This window comes from Thamnophis elegans, chromosome 1 (genome assembly GCF_009769535.1).
Source record: "Thamnophis elegans isolate rThaEle1 chromosome 1, rThaEle1.pri, whole genome shotgun sequence".
NCBI classification, from domain to species: Eukaryota; Metazoa; Chordata; class Lepidosauria; order Squamata; family Colubridae; genus Thamnophis; species Thamnophis elegans.
In genome coordinates this window covers 159,050,004-159,066,643 of record NC_045541.1, presented here as the reverse complement: position 1 = coordinate 159,066,643, position 16,640 = coordinate 159,050,004, and the positions used below count along the sequence as shown (strand labels likewise).

General features: G+C 38.7%; 1 protein-coding gene across 1 annotated transcript; it reads right to left on the bottom strand.

Annotated features, from left to right (window-relative positions):
- Positions 1-816: 816 nt before the first annotated feature.
- PSMC6 (proteasome 26S subunit, ATPase 6) lies at positions 817-16,077 on the bottom strand. Its single transcript, XM_032236566.1, has 14 exons — positions 15,934-16,077; positions 11,043-11,122; positions 10,341-10,380; positions 10,092-10,144; positions 8,809-8,876; positions 8,352-8,466; positions 7,493-7,580; positions 6,431-6,492; positions 6,223-6,346; positions 4,410-4,471; positions 3,717-3,837; positions 3,541-3,621; positions 2,364-2,435; positions 817-1,542 (listed from the first exon to the last, which is right to left on the bottom strand). The coding sequence occupies exons 1-14, from the start codon at positions 16,016-16,018 to the stop codon at positions 1,424-1,426; spliced, it is 1,170 nt and encodes a 389-aa protein (XP_032092457.1). The 5' UTR covers positions 16,019-16,077; the 3' UTR covers positions 817-1,423.
- Positions 16,078-16,640: the final 563 nt, after the last annotated feature.

The window sequence follows — 16,640 nt, the reverse complement described above, 5'->3', positions numbered from 1 at the left end:
GGTGGGGAAGGAATGGGTTTTTTGCAGTAACCTTCCCCCAAGAGTGGGGAGGGAATGGGGATTTTGCAGTATCCTTCCTTGACCATACCCACCAAGCCACACCCGCCAAGCAATAACATGCCCACCAAGCCACACCCACAGAACCGGTAGTAAAAAATATTGAATCCCACCACTGGCTATCTTAATTTACTGACAAAAAGAGGGCTTAAGTATATACATGTTCTATAACTTAACCTCCCAGGGTGTAACTCTGAGAGAATCCAACTTTTTTACTGCTTGCGGCCATTTTTATATTCAGTGCAATATACCTGGCTCTAGTTTCTTAAATGCTTTAAACCAATTTTGTAGATGTGTTCGTTTATGTTTTGAATGATTATGAAATAGCTCTTGTATATGTTTGCCGGGAGAGATTTGCTTTGGGAATAAGTAATGATGACGCAGAAGGCAGAATACAGAAACTCCAATTAAATATTTTGATTTGCTTCTTTGGTCTAGACAGCAATCAGGGTACAAGAGTAACCACAGTAGGCTGTTCTGTATTTCCATTTACTCGTATTATAAAAAGCCAAATTTAAGAGAGGCAGTTCTGCCATGTGCACAAGATTAAACATATTTTTTTTTTAACTTTCATTATTTTGAGCATTCTCAAAGCTGATTTTTTTGGGGGGGGAGGGTACATGTAGTTGTGAAGCTAAGACATCCTGATATGTGCTGGGAATGTGTCCTAGGCCTGCGTCATAAGTTCTTAACTTCATCTTAGACTGGGTCTTAAAGAATAGTAGAAGTCAACTAGGATATTTAAACAGAAGAACATGCTATGTTTTTAAAATTTATTCATCCCAATGTGTGAAAGATTTAAGCTGGCATATATCAAAAATAAATTGAGAAAAAGTATAACTTCTTCTAATTTTTAAATGCTTTTAGCTTCTCGATTAAAAACACTGTTCTATGAAAAGCAGGGTTGCTTAGGATTTAGACAAGATACCAAAAACTTATCATGGTCCAACATCAGATGATGTTCCTTCTAATTTATAGGATGCTAAGGAACCAATTAACAAACTTGATTTAAACAAGGTGTATTTTACTGTTTCAAAGAGAAAATAATAAATGATATAAAACAAGCATGCCACCTTCAAATCTGCCAGATGAAATCAATATAGTACATTTGATAAAGTCATTATCTGAAAGCAGATTTTATATACTGCACATATGTGGGGTTGAAAAGCCATCTTGTTTTCAGAGGGCCGCAAAACTTGTTGCAGCAGACTCCTACCTAATATTAACCAATGGCTAACTGCCATCATTAATACACAGACTCGAAATAATAACACAATCAAGGAATAGTCTGTTTCTCATTTTACCTAGGAAGCCCCCACATTTCCCATGCAGCAGTCACTGTCAGCCATTAACCATGTAGCAGCACTTAGACTGGTTTGTAATCCAATTTAGACTCCAGCTTCTTGGAATCAGCAACCTTCCTAACTGCCTTCATGAAGTCTTCCTGAACTACAAAGTCATGATCAGCACGAATAGCAAACATGCCTGCAAAAAGACAGTGTGGAAAAACATATATTTATTGGAAACAGCAGGGATTCAAACCAGACTCTGCACAATAGGTAAGATTTCTTTTGTGAACCACAGGAGATGGAGATATAATAACTACATAGAACTGTTCCTCATTCCAGGCTACTACATTACTGTGCCAAATTTTACAACCCTTTATGCGCCCGTATTAAAATGAATTGGTGCAGCTGTTAAGCAAACACAGCAGTTAAGTATCTTATTGTCTGCAATGGGTGTTTTTTAAAAAAATCAGAAATTAGAAGTAAATGCTAGTTCCTGATATTATGATCATGTGACCGCAGGATGCTGCAAATAGCCATAAATGTGGGCTGGTTGTTGTGCACCCAAACTGTGGTCCCATGACTGCAGGGGTGGCAATAACCATTGGTTCTTCAGACCTGGGGAGGTCTGCCAGAACTTTGAATGGTCACTAAGCAATTGATCATAAGTTGAGTACTACTGTAAGGTTTATTTTAAATTATTACACATCTTTGATTTAACTCACACCAGGTTTGGCATGGCAAGTTGAGGACTTCATTCCACAAGTGCTGGGACTAAACCCACCTTGAGAGAGGCTTTCAAGTGTTTGAAAGAGTTCAACCTGCAGTTTTAAATATCTATTTTAGCCCTTAAACCACTTAAGCCAAAGAAATACAAAAAAAATCTCACCCACCAGGTGTGCATGTGTGCATGCACTGGCAGCCACACAAGAGAGAATCGGATCCCACAAGTAGTCCCTGGACACTTTTATGTGCCCTATGTTAAACTAAGAACTAAGGAAAATAGAAAGAATTCATTACCTGCTTCAGTACAGACATTTCTTAGGTCAGCACCATTAAATCCATCGGAAAGCTTCACAATTGCTTCATAGTCTAATAGTAAGAGTCAAATTGCTAGGTTAATCAGAACTGTGACCCAAAAATGCTAAAGAATCTCTGGATCTTTTCACTATCAAGCTTCAGCAGAGTAAGCAAGCAAATCAAGGCTTCTGATGCTGACTGGAGTACCGCAATTTTAGAGCTATACAATAATCTGGGAACACTGTTTTGAAAAAGTTGAAGATGCTTCAAACCTCCCCTTGCAAGTTCATATTTACAATAGGCTGTTTTGAAGTGTACTAGACAATTTCCAAAAGTAAGATGAATACAATTCTGGAAGCAGGGGCAACCCATGGAGCATTTCTAAATTGCTAAGCCTCAACCCCAACTAGGGCCTACTTTATAGATTATGCTGTTCTAAACCTCCAGGAGGAAAAGGGAATTATATTAAATAAATAAATAAATAAATGCAGTATGTAAATTTTTCACAATATCTTCGGATACGCTTCAAGGCCTAGTCGTCACTTATAAAGCCCTTCATGGTATTGGACCTGGGTACTTGAGAGACCGCCTGCTGCCAATTACCTCCTCTAGACCGATTAGATCCCACAGATTAGGCCTCCTCCGAATTCCATCCGCCGGCCAGTGTCAACTGGCGACTACCCGGAGGAGAGCCTTCTCTGTGGCTGCTCCGACCCTCTGGAACGAGCTCCCCGTGGAGATTCGAACCCTCACCACCCTCCAGGCCTTCCGCAAAGCCCTTAAAACCTGGCTGTTCCGACAGGCCTGGGGCTAAAGAACTGTTGTCCCCCGCCTCGAATGGTATGACTGCTGTGTTTTTTTTAAATTATGTATTGTTATGTTCCGTCTTTTTTATTTCTTGTCTGTACCCCCCTCCCCTGATTTGAATTGTGAGCCGCCCTGAGTCCCCCTTGGGGAAAAGGGCGGCATATAAATGTAATAAAATCAATCAAAAATCAATCAAAATCAATCAAAACAATAAAATAAAGGATTATATTTGAAAAAGCTATTGCATGACTGACAATTTCTGCCCCAAACAGTCCAAAAATTTACAATGAATTGCATTAAATATTTATGTACTGAACAGGAACTGTATAAAACAATGTCTTAAGATGCAAAAATGGTCTTGGGAACTTACCTATTTCTCCATGTTTAGTTATAGGTCCAGCATGGATTTTCAGGATGTCTAACCTAGCTTGTTCATTTGGCAAATCAATATCTAGGTGAAAAGAGTGTTTTTTTTTCCCAATTACCAATTTTGCTTGCATACCAAACAAAGCCAAAGGCTTATGCTGATATACTGAGTTTACTCACGAATCTTCCTGTCCAATCTTCCAGGTCGCAACAATGCTGGATCTAGAGTATCTGGTCTGTTTGTAGCCATTATCATTTTGACTCTGTGTAAAGTATCAAATCCATCCATCTGATTCAATAACTGAAAAATATTGCAAGGAAGCATAGGCTTTAGTGAATGTTGGCATTTTTCCACCAAGAAGTTGATTCCAACAAAACAATTAAGAAAAATGTATTGACAGTTTTTGTTTTGGACAGCATTTGTCACATTTCAGAAACACAGGACTTGGGATACCAAGACACAACCTTAGAATCCACAAGAATTTTAATTCTCGGTTAGAAAGAGCATCTATGAAAGTTGTAATTTTTGCAAAAATGAAAATGTGAGCTTGGTCCTCTGGCCAGAGCAGTTGTCAATAGGAATTTTATATAAAGAACATTTAATTTAAGAAGTTTTGATTTACCAAGTGAAAGAAAAGTTTCTCTCTTGTAAGATACAAAGCCCGGATACATCGTAATTTTAACAAGTTACTTAATCATATCTCCATTTATATAACTGGACAATATAAATCCACCATTTTATTCAAAATAAAAAGTAATAGCACACCCAATACAGTATAAAAAAAATCAAACCAATCTCAATATTTCACTTTTGGGTTGACTACCTAAAACTAGTGTTTGAAAGATACCAGACTTAACATATACAAGTTTTACCTCCATTAAAGTTCTCTGGATCTCTCTGTCAGCTGAAGTTCCCTCAGAAAAACGGCGACCACCTCAAGAAAAGAGCATGGAAGAGTAGTTAGTATCTCACCAAGCAGAACTTTCGACATAAGGTTTTATTTATAATATAGCCAAATATAAAATAATATCCAGTATTTCCAAAAATGTCTGATGATAGCTGACTTACATAGGCATTTTTAAAAGGTATTTGCCCAAAGAATAAACCAGTTTTAATTGCAGCTCCCCTCCCTCCTTTGACACGAAAGCCTGATGGGTGAGTTGGGACTTCTGTCTCAGCCCAACCCACCTCACAGAGTTGTTGTCTCAAATGGAGGAGAAAGGAGAATTAGATATGTTGGCCGTCTTGAGCTATTTATAAAAATAATAAATGCAGGTTAAAAATAAAATAGCACTATAGCAATAGCACTTAGACTTATATACCGCTTCATAGGGCTTTCAGCCCTCTCTAAGCGGTTTACAGAGTCAGCATATCGCCCCCAACAACAATCTGGGTCCTCATTTTACCCACCTCGGAAGGATGGAAGGCTGAGTCAACCCTGAGCTGGTGAGATTTGAACAGCCGAACTGCAGAACTGCAGTCAGCTGAAGTAGCCTGCAGTGCTGCATTTAACCACTGCGCCACCTCCATAGGTATAGTATCATGGAATTTTTGCTGAAGAAAGAAGCTCAATGCTATGAGGAGAAATAATCAAACTTTATTGTGTGCCAATTTTCCAAGACAGAAAGAGAGAGAGGGATAGGCCCAGAGCAACAATAGAAAGTTTGTTATACACTTGGTGGATCAGAGGTGGGAAATCCAAAGGATTTGATTCACAGGCTGTTTTTTTGAGGAAGTGAGGCAGGTGTTAGGCAGGGGCGGAAAGGCTGTTCTGTTGTAAAACTAAAATCACACCTCTGTGACAAATGGAATTTTGAGACAGCCAGGCGCCCATTCGTGGTTATGACGGGCTCCATCATTAGATGAGCCTTTGGTTGGGATGGGTGAGAGCTTTCTTCCCATATGCAAATAGAGGCAGAAGGAACAGCAAAGAGAAAGTGCTTGCAACAGGAGATAGAAGAGGGGGTGGGAATGGGGAGGACAGAAAGAAGAGACAAAGAAAAAGGTGGTGGGAGAGTTTGGAGAAGTGTTTGCAGCTTTACCATTTTTCCATCACAATGTATTCATCAGTTATGTTCCAGAATGGATGCTGATAGCATACTGTAGTAACATATTAGACTTTAAGGGTCACAGATCTTTGGTATAATGCAGTGATGGCTAACCTTTTTGTCATTGCGTGCCGAAACCGTGTGAACGCGTGCAACAGCGCGTGTGTGCATGCCCACATCTATAATGCAATGTGTACGTGACACCTCCCCGCGCCCCACCCCTGCACATGCATGTGCGTCCCAACACATAACTGTGTGCGACAACCCCCCCCCCCCCCCCCCCCCCCCCCCCCCCCAGTATCCCATTTTGGGCCTAGCAGGCCTCCGTGAAACCTCCTGGGACCAAAAACAGGGCACAGGAGGAATCGCTGCACCAACCCGCCTCCTGTTTTGAGCTGGGGTGATGGCTCGTGTGCCCAGAGAAAGGGCTCCGCACGCCACCTGTGGCACAAGTGCCATAGGTTCGCCATCACTCATATAGTGAGATGAGTAGTTACATTGTTGACATTTTTCACTTTCAACTCCTGCTAACTTCACTTTCCTGTTCCAGTCTTAAAATTGCAGGAACACAGCAGTTCTTTGAGCAGCTAATTTAAAAAAAAACAGTCTTCAGATTTTAAGAAGACTGCATCCTTACCAATAGCATCAATTTCATCCATGAAGATGATACAGGGCTGATGATCCCTGGCATAGTTGAACATTTCTCTGATCAGCCGAGCGCTTTCCCCGATGTATTTGTCTACAATGGAACTAGACACAACCTGTGAAAAAATTATCAATATGTGATGCTTGAAAGTAAAAAAAAAATTTGGGCTAAGGATTCAGGAAAAAAACCATTATTTTACCTTTAGGAAATTGCAGTCTAGCTGACTGGCAACAGCTCTAGCCAGGAGAGTCTTCCCTGTTCCTGAAATGACAATATACCAAAGACGATTCAAGAAGTAAAGAATCAACACGACAGACATATATTTGTGGTTACATGGTGAAGCACTCCAGTGCACAGACCTTCAAGGGCCTGGCTTCATCCTTTGGTGGCATGTTGGGGCTGAACTCAAAAAGTGGATAAGACTATTTTAATTACCCATAATTAATCTGATTATTCAACCAATTTGTTTTTTAAAATTTCCCCCTTTAACTCAATTAAAATTTACAAGTCAGCAATTTTTGCTGGGGATGGCACTCTTACTGAAATGAAATATGGGACAGATTTGGGAAACCTGGAGTGCCCTTTAACCAAAAAGTGCATTTCTAACTGCCTTTCTCATGAGACAGGAGTATGATATTAAATCTCATAAAAGAAATCACAAAATAAAACTATTCTTCCAAAAAGGATTTTAAAAGCTCTAAATAAAATACACAACTGTATAGGACTGGAACAATCCTAAGTACCCAAATATCCAAAATAAAATCCTTCCAAGAAAAAGCTTCAGTATTCAAACAGCTCTATTTCAATCTTTTTTTCCTTCTGGCATCTGCCCTAAGTCTATTTTATTTTTTTTAATCCTAATTCAGAATAAAAGGGATAAGGCCATATGCCCGAAATAAGTAGACCATGGGGCTTCCAGATAAAATAATACCCCTCACAGTTTGCATTTGGTACATTCTGAACCAAATCGGATTATATATTTCTTTGTGAAATTGCATACAATATGTATGAGGGGAGGGGATGATAGTTGAGCATTTATGCCAAAGACTCTGAAGACACATAAACTTAATTCTGTCTTTATCATCCAGGATCTTCTCAGAATTTGTAATCTTACACTTGGACTTGACAGCATAGAAAACATCTATTTGCGCATGAAGTAAGAATGTGTAATTGAGCTGGTCTGAAAATAAATATCCCACATGACCTACCTCTTTGCTTTGGCGTAGGAGATAGCCATACAAACTTATTAAAGTGAACCTACCTGGTGGGCCATACAGTAAGCAGCCTTTGGGAGGTATAATCCCCACACGTTGGAATAATTCTGGATTTGTCAGGGGTAACTCTATAACCTGCAAAGATGAAAATCTGTTTTGTGCTCAAGTGATTCAATGTGCACCAGAAGTCACAAACTTTGTGTCATTTATACAATCACCCTTCTAAAACTCTCAAAACAGTCTGTAGTCTTCTACACTTAGATAGATTTCTTTGAAACAAACTCACTGCATTGTGAAGTTTGGTTAAAACTTCTAAGCAGTTCTACTTATGTATTTTCCTGATATTCTGCAATGGGCATCTAATTGACACGGCAGAGTCAAAAATATTTTCCTCTTACAAAGATGTGGAGACTCTAGAAAGAGTGCAGAGAAGAGCAACAAAGATGATTAGGGAACAAGAGGCTAAAACATATGAAGAACGGTTGCAGGAATTGGCTATGTCTAGTTTAATGAAAAGAAGGACTGGGGAGACATGATAGCAGTGTTCCAGGGGCTGCCACAAAGAAGAGGAAGTCAAGCTATTCTCCAAAGCACCTGAGGGTAGGACAAGAAGCAATGGGTAGAAACTAATCAAAAAGAGAAGCAACTTCGAATTAAGCAGAAATATCCTGACAGAACAATTAATCAGTAGAACAACTTGCCTCCAGAAGTTGTGAATACTCCAATACTGGAAGTTTTAAAGAAGATGTTGGATAACCATTTGTCTGAAGTGGTGTAGAGTTTCCTGCCTAAGCAGGGAGTTGTACTAGAAGACCTTCAAGGTCCCTTCCAACTCTGTTATTCTAGAAGATATGAGTAGCTTAGCCATAACTAATATACAGACTGGTATAAGAAAAGGACACGTACCTCTCTTAGTTCCCTGATTTGTTCTGACAATCCACCAATCTCAGAATAAGATACATCTCCAGGATCTTCATGAGACATGTTGTAAACAAGTGGATCAACCTCTCTTGGCAAATATCTAAATAAGTGAAGCAATTCCAGTTAGCAATTCCAATTCCATTCAGATGATTCTGCACCAGTGGATTTTTTTTTTAAAGTAATTTCCCAATAATATTTTTCCCGCCCAATGAAGACAAAAAAGTTACTAAGTTCTATAATGATCTCCCAGAAGGTTTGTTAAGAAACCACATAAAACTTAAGCGTAAGTGCTACTTGCACAAAAGGGAAGAATCCTAAGCAAAGCCTTTGGCTCATATTTCCTCCTCCCCCTTCCTTCCCGTATAATGAAGAAAGGGATGTTGTTTTCCATCCTTTTGATTTCTCTCACCTGCAATCTAAATATATGAAGGCAAGATTTTACCTCATAATTGTTAAGGTGGTCATATCCAACGCAACTCTTGTCCCGGGTTTTAATTTGCTTTTATCAAGCTGGAGGCAAAAAAGGCAATTATTAAATTTGCAGCAGCATGCCAAAGATATGTTCAACCAGGAAATATTCACTTTGTATTACTATAGTGTTTTGGGGGACAGGAGGGAGGACCCAAATATATATTCAAAGGAGTATGTATGATAATGAATAAAAGCACAACAAAGTCTATTCACATAATAGCAAACAACAATCAAAGTTGAAAATGTGCTGCTCGTACAAGATCGATGACTCTTTTTCCACAGCAGGTGGATGTATTGTAGGCTGGACAATTTTCACACATCCATCCTATGCCTGCAAAAATAAATTAGGCATTGGGAGTTGCTTAAGTAGGACACCAAGCCACAACTTAGTGGCTACAACTTTAAATTCTATTTTGAGAAACCAATTCATAAACAAGATCTAGGTAGTCCTCAGTTTACAACCCTATTTAAAACCGGCAACTCTACCACTAAGCAAAGCAGTCGCTATATATGACCACAATTGTGTTTTTCAACTGGAAAGAGACAGGACTAGTCAGTTTCACACTTTTGGCTTCCGTTTGCCTTCTAACCACTCCTCCACTCCTTGGAATGCTGGAGCCCATGCTTATTATCTTGTATATGTTGAAAGCAATATAATCATGCTAGCAGCCCAAAGTTGGGAGCCATGGGTGTGATACACAAACATCTTACTCTCTTGAAATCCCTCTCAACAATCTGTCTACGTGAAGTAGGGGGGAAGGGTCAGGCAAAGGAGAAATTGACTATAGAAACCATTTGCTTTCTTTCTCCTTCCTCACCCTCCCAAGAAAGTGGAGAAAGAGATTTCAAGAAAGTAAGCTCTTTACTTTTTCAAAAGCAATGTGATCACACCAGCTATGGGAAAAGATCAGACAAAGGAGAGTCTTACAGAAATTTATTTATTTTTCACGCACCCTCCCAATAGAGCAAAGATTGGAGAGAGAGAGATTTCAAGATAGTACTATTTGTAAAAACTATGGCTCTCAGCTCTAGATTGCCAGCATGACTGCATTGTTTTCAATGTATAGAACAGTAAAGCTGCCAGGGGAAAAAGAAAAAAAACATAGCTCAAGCACAGGACTAATTGTAATGATGATCATGGGACTGAGGACACTATGAAGATCAAATGGGTTGTAAAGTCATTTCGTGAGCACTATTGTAACTTCAAACAGTCACTGAACAAATGTTCAGTAAGCAACTACTACTCGTACTCACCTGACGACGACAGCCAACTACATATCTTGGTCCATTTGTTGCTTTGACGATGACTAGGAGTAGCAAAGAAAAGCAGGTGAGTGCATATTATTCAACCATGATTTGAATAGCCAAATAAAAACCAAAACCCGCAACCAGAAATTTTAAAATAACAGTTACATGCCATTATAATTATGCTACTCATGCTTCAAATCCAAGTTATTTTAATTTTGATAGAAAAGTAATAAAATGGTATGACCATGTACTTACATTTCTCTTCTGTTAATTGTTTAAGAACCTCACCGACAATCTGTTTTTAAAGGAAATGGAAAAATATACTGTTACTATAATCTCCGTGCCTGCCTGCTTGAATTTCTGAAATGTGTAAGATCACTTGGCCTTGATATAAAGTCAGGATACCATTGGTGACCATCATACACAATTAGTCAGTGAAAAAATCAGTTTCACTGTACAAGATAATTCACAATCAGTCTTGTGAAAAGGCAACAAAGTTTTATTTGGAACAGGATATCATTCGTTGCTGGATTTAAGGCAATACCTTTTCTGGAGAATGTATGAGCACTTCTTCACGAACAGCTAAGGAATCCTCCCCGAATTCAGGGGGGGGGGTGTTGTTAACCCATTTAAAACAAACAATGTTGACATTTGTTCCTTGACAAACAGCCAATCATAATTCTCAGAAAATTTGCTTTCTTACAGCGGTCCCCAACCTTTGCGCCTTGGCAGCCCTGCTTGGGGGAGGGGGGAACTGGGCCGTGCCAGTGATGGCCCAGTGTGCATCTGTGTGCATCTCAACTTGCGTAAGTTGAGCTGCGCGCTCTGGCATACCACTTTCATAGCCCAGTTCCAAATAGGCCGTGGCCCGGTAGTGGGCCACAGCCCAAGGGTTTAGGGACCCCTGCATTAAACAACAGTTTATTCACTGAAAATTGTGACTGCATGATCACTCACCTGTCCAACACTTTGTAGAGCTTTGAGGTCATTTTCTGATTTCTCATACTGCTTGGTAAGTTCCTTCAGTTGTTCCCTTACTAAGAAAGAAGAACACAGCTTTCAGGTAAAATTCATACAATAAGTGCTAATAGTTGATTCTATCTGTTTTTCCATTTCAATCCTTAGAGGGGGAAAATCAAGATGCTAAATTTTATTGTGGACCATTGTATAGTACATTAAAAGTGTCTTCCCTATGCTTCTTCCTATTGTATTTTCCTCAAATTCATTTGTTTTAAACCCATTTTAAAGGAATTATTTAACTCATACTTGAAGATACTTAAGGAGGGGAGAATTAGGAATGAAGGGATAAAATTCTTTTTATTTACTGTGCAAATTCATTTTTGTGTCAATAAATTACATTCTGCTCATGTCTTTGGCAGGAGGTTGCTGCATAGGCATTGGGAGTTCAGCAGCATACAAATTGTGACAATCAACAAATTAAATTTAAAACTTTAACTTAAGCTAGACAACTGAAGAAAGACAAAGGAATTGGCTCTCCCATGTTTGACTGTAATAAAGGTATATGAGTTGGTTGAAGAGGTAAAAAAACTGTAGGAAATACAGGAGGCAGTGGCTATGGAATCTTAAACTCATACTGCAGAATAAACATTGAGGGTATAGTCATATAAAGATGCTAGATTTCATGAATCCCATTAGAAATATAAATGAATAAATGGAATATTATTAGAAAATAATTTAATTTCAACAAGCTTTGAAAGATACTACTAGGTGAGAGCCCATGGGAAACTTTCCTCTGATCCAAGGGAGCACAAGAGTTAAGAATTCCTCAAAAATAAAATACTGAATGTGGAATTGGATACAACTTCAATGAGAAGGAAAAAAAATGGGAAGCAGCTTTGGAAACTGCTTGGAAAGATCCACTAGCCAAAGAACCACTGTTGGAAATGGAAGATCACCAAGGAGGTATACTAGGGATTATCTGCAAGGAGGGTAGGGGGGGAGCCAAAAGGAATTTAGATTCACAAGAGAAGTTGAAAGCAACAAAAAGGGCTGTTTTTTGCAGCATCAATAGTAAAATAAACAAAAGAGAAGGAGTGGGCCCACTGGTAAGAGAAAATAGTAAAAACAAACGACAAAAAGAAAGCAGAACTCAACTTCTACTTTGTTTTCTCTTCATAAAAACCTAAGGAGAATAACTGACCGAAGAAGGGAAGGGTAACCCAAGGCCAGTTAAGGGATGTTTAGGAAACACCATAATTGAATGTCTCAAAAGCCAGTTGTTCCCAAAAATCTTAAAGAAATTTACAGATGTCATTTCAGAAGTTCCTTTCTGTGATCTTTGAGAAATCATGGAGGACAGAGGGCCCCAAGAGTTAGAAAAAGGCACTGTCCTATGTTTTTAACACATTTTTTAGCCTAGCTTCAGTGTCTGAATACTATAAGGGTCTGGATAGGGAAAAACAGGCTAAAACTCACCCCAAGGAGACAGGTATAAAAACAGACCGGGGTCAAACAATACCAACATTAGTTCTTGATGGGATTCTGCTCCTCCAGAAAGAGCTGATGCACAATCTGGGGTGCTTCTGGACTGTCAGCTGCTACTGGAATAACAGATGCAATTCAAGTTGTTGGTGACAATCTCCCTGTCCAAAATATGCCTTTAGAGCATATTTCCTGTGTGGAGAACCAATGTGGTGTGATAAGAGGAAACATGGATATCAGGCTTCTCTGCCAGAGCTTCTTTCTGGTGGAATATTGTCCCATCAGAAATCATCATTCCTAGCACTCAGGAAATTTAAAATATGAATATGTTTGGTGAGTGAGTAAAAATGGGATTTGACTGAGTTGAGATGATTCTGGCTGCTTTTGTGTTTATATAATTCAACTGAATTTGTATTAGCATTTATTATTTGTTTCTATGTAAGTATATATGTGGAGAGGCACAGTGGCTCATCAGTTAAGATGTTGGGCTTGTTAGCTGAAAAGCCGACAGCAAAGGTTCAAAACCAGAGTGCTACTCAAGCAGCTGGGCTTCCATCCTTGCCCCAGCTCCTGTCCAACTATATCAGTTTGGAAGCATGCAAATGCAAGTAGATAAATAGGTACCACTTTGGTGGGAAGGTAACAGTAGTTGTGATGTCATGCTGGCTACATGACTGTGGAAATGTCTTTGGATAGCACTGGCTGAGTGGCGTTGAAACGGAGATGAGCACTACTCCCCAGAGTCGGCAATAACGAGTGGAGTAAAACCTGCAGGGACTCCTTTTATTTTTAACATAATTGTTTTTAAAAATTGTATATATACACACACATACACATACATACAATTACATTTTCAAACAATTATGTATTGTTTTGTATTCTTTGTTATAAATCTTTTTATAGTTAAGTGACTGAAGTGACATAAAAGCATTTGTAATAATAGAAAAAATATGACAACCTGGGCAAAACTCTGGAACAAATTATTAAGCATTTGCTTTGTGACCATTTAGAAAAGAATCTCTTGATTGATAGAAACCAAGCATAGAGTTATTGAGAATAAATCACGCCAAGTCAACATTATGGGGTTATTTTTTGATTCAGCAAGTAGGTGTAGTTGACCACAGAGAAGCCATGGACATAGTATATTCAATTTCCGATATAGTTCTACAAAGTCCCTCATGAAATTCTAGCAAAGATGACAAAAAGAGAGCAGAACTATACTACCATTTGATCACTACAGGGCTGGTTCAATAACGATAGACAAAACGAGTACATGAATGACTCCATGTCAAAATAAAAGAAAGTATTCAGTGATATAGGTCCTGTACAGTGCAACATAGTTAAAAATGATTTGGATGAAGATTAGGAAATCATCACATTTGCTAACAACACAAATATAGGGAGATAGCAAACACCTCAAATGACAGTATCAAGATTCAGAAAGAACTTCACAAACAAGAATAATGGACAGTAGCCAGCAAGATGTAAATGTAAAATCCTACATTAAAGTAAAAGAACTCAAACCATGAGTATAGAATGGGGGGACCATAGTGCACATGTGAAAGGGATCTTGGTTTCTTAGTGGATTACATGCCTGGACACGAGCCAACAGCAATATACAACTTCAAAGAAAGCAAATGTAATCTTTGGTGGCATCAATAAAAGTACAGTCCATTGTCAAGATCAAGAATATCATTTGTTCTTTTCTAGAATATTGTATCCAATTCTGAGCACTGCACTTTAGGAATGGAAGGAGTGTATTCAGAAGATAATAACCAAGATGAATATGGAACTGAAAAGAAAAACATATAAGGAATAAAGATATTATGCACATTTAGCCTGAGAAAGAGAAGACTAAAGAGAGAATTGATAGCTATATTCAAATATCTGAAGGACTATAGTATCACTAAAAAGACTGAATTATTCAGTTGTTCCAGAAAACAAAGATAGGATAATTGGATGATAATACTTGATTCCCGTACTGGACAAAGGGGGACAAAATGATCTCCAAGGTATCTTCTAATTCTTACATTCTATAATTGTGAATGATTTTATATCTTGCAGCTCACCTGACCATCTCATTTTTTCCAAATTTTGCCACCTCTCAACTTTTTCCTATATAGAATATGCACAAGGATCTGGGTTGCTGGAGGCCTACTGGCACCTTCTGTAAGATACCTCCTCTCAGTCTGTTTTCTTCTGCACAGCAAGACCACACACATTTCCATACACTTAATACATATTTTTAGATACTTGATATAGTTTTTAAAAATTTTATTTGGCTTTTTTATTTTGATGGGGTTTCTATTTTTCATTCCATTTAGTTTCTTTTAACTCATTAACTGTGTGTTAGTATTTCACTGCTTATTTACCTTTTGTAATGTATTTTATTTATTTTTGTAATCTTTGTTAGCATTTTTCAAAGCAGTTGTCTGAATCTATTGCATATTACATGAAAATCTGGAGGAAATGTGTGCAGAATATGGAAGTCTAAGGAATAAGGTAATTTGTTTTTGTTCCACACATAAATCTGTTATCCCTCTTCTACCCTCTTTTTATCTTTCTCATTTTTCAGATGTTTCTTTAAGATTAATGAAACAAAACTAGACCCTTGTTTTTATTTGTTTGATTTATTAATTTTCAATAAACCTGTTACAGCTGGGTTCATATATTACATATCATATATTACAAGCTCAGGGTTTAATAATGGTTTGTTGAATAAACCACAAGTCTTTGGATTCACAAATCTATTAAATTATGAACCATAATTTTCAAACTATTAGGACTACAGAACTTACTACACTAAAATCCAACCGATATTTCTCATCCATATGAATTTTGTGCTGAAATGGGATTTAAATTCATTCTCAGCCATGGAAGTTCACAAAACATGTCAGTCAATCAAATTGTAATCTTAGCCCACTTCACAACAGGACTGTTGCTACTGGGAGAAAAATGGAAGAAAGAACGCTACATATTCTAATGTGGGCATCGGAAGGAGTGATGTGGCAGGATATAAATACCACGATTAAAATGAAATTATTTATTGTATCAAGTGTAGAACAGCCCATCTCACTCACAGAGCGATTCCAAAGTGCCCTCCCAATCATTCATGTCCGTCTGTCTGTCTATCTATATCTATTTCTATATAATGAGGGTCAATTGTACTGACAGCAGTGAGCAAATCTCCCTAAGGAAACATGCACAGGATCTGAGTGGGGGGACGACTGAATATTATATGGAAAAATAAAGACTTTTCGCTCCAAGGCGTCTTCCCCACCCTGTTTGATATGAGATCATTATTATCATTATAAAGAAATCTGGTTCTTTGGAGATCCCGAGGGGTGAAATCATGGACAAGAACAGAGACTGGGCTTCCTTCTCCGTCAACCGAGCAGCCACTCACGCTCTTTGAGGCGCCCATCGATCTCCTTGTGCTCCAGCAATTTCTTGCGGTAGTCTTGCAGCGCCTTGTCTCGCGGCTCCGCCATGATGATGAGACGAAAGCCGAGCTATGCCGGTGGTAATGCGCAAAGGACGCCGGGAATGACGGCCCAAACCGGATGAGCTGCTTCCTCCTTAGGATTTCCTCTTTCCGGAAATTACTGGAATTGGTTGCTTCTGCCACAGCGCCCCCTGCTGACCTGGAGGGGAAACGCTTAGAAAAAAGAAAAGGGAGAACGACACGTATGCACCTTGAGCGTGATAAACAGAATTAGCCAATGTTCATGTAATGAGATCCCGATAAATCATTTAGATTTAAGACTATTCACTATCATTGGGGGGGGGGGACCTTTACCTTTACCTTAGTATTCACACCTGGTGTTCTTCACTCATCCCTACCTGGAACACCACCACAAGCTATCCAGAGTTGACATGGATGGCATATAAATTTAACAAAGAAAGAAAGAAAGAAAATGATGAGGCAGCATAGTAGGACTTGAGAGGGTCAAAATAACATACATGCCAAAGTGGTCTTCATCAGCTTTCATATACTGAACATTCCAATTACTTCTCCCAATTACTTCTCCTCCCAAGAAGGACGTTATCCTCAGTGACAGAAAGTGCCTTTTTCATTAAACAGACCCCAGATCCTTCCATCCAAGGATTCTG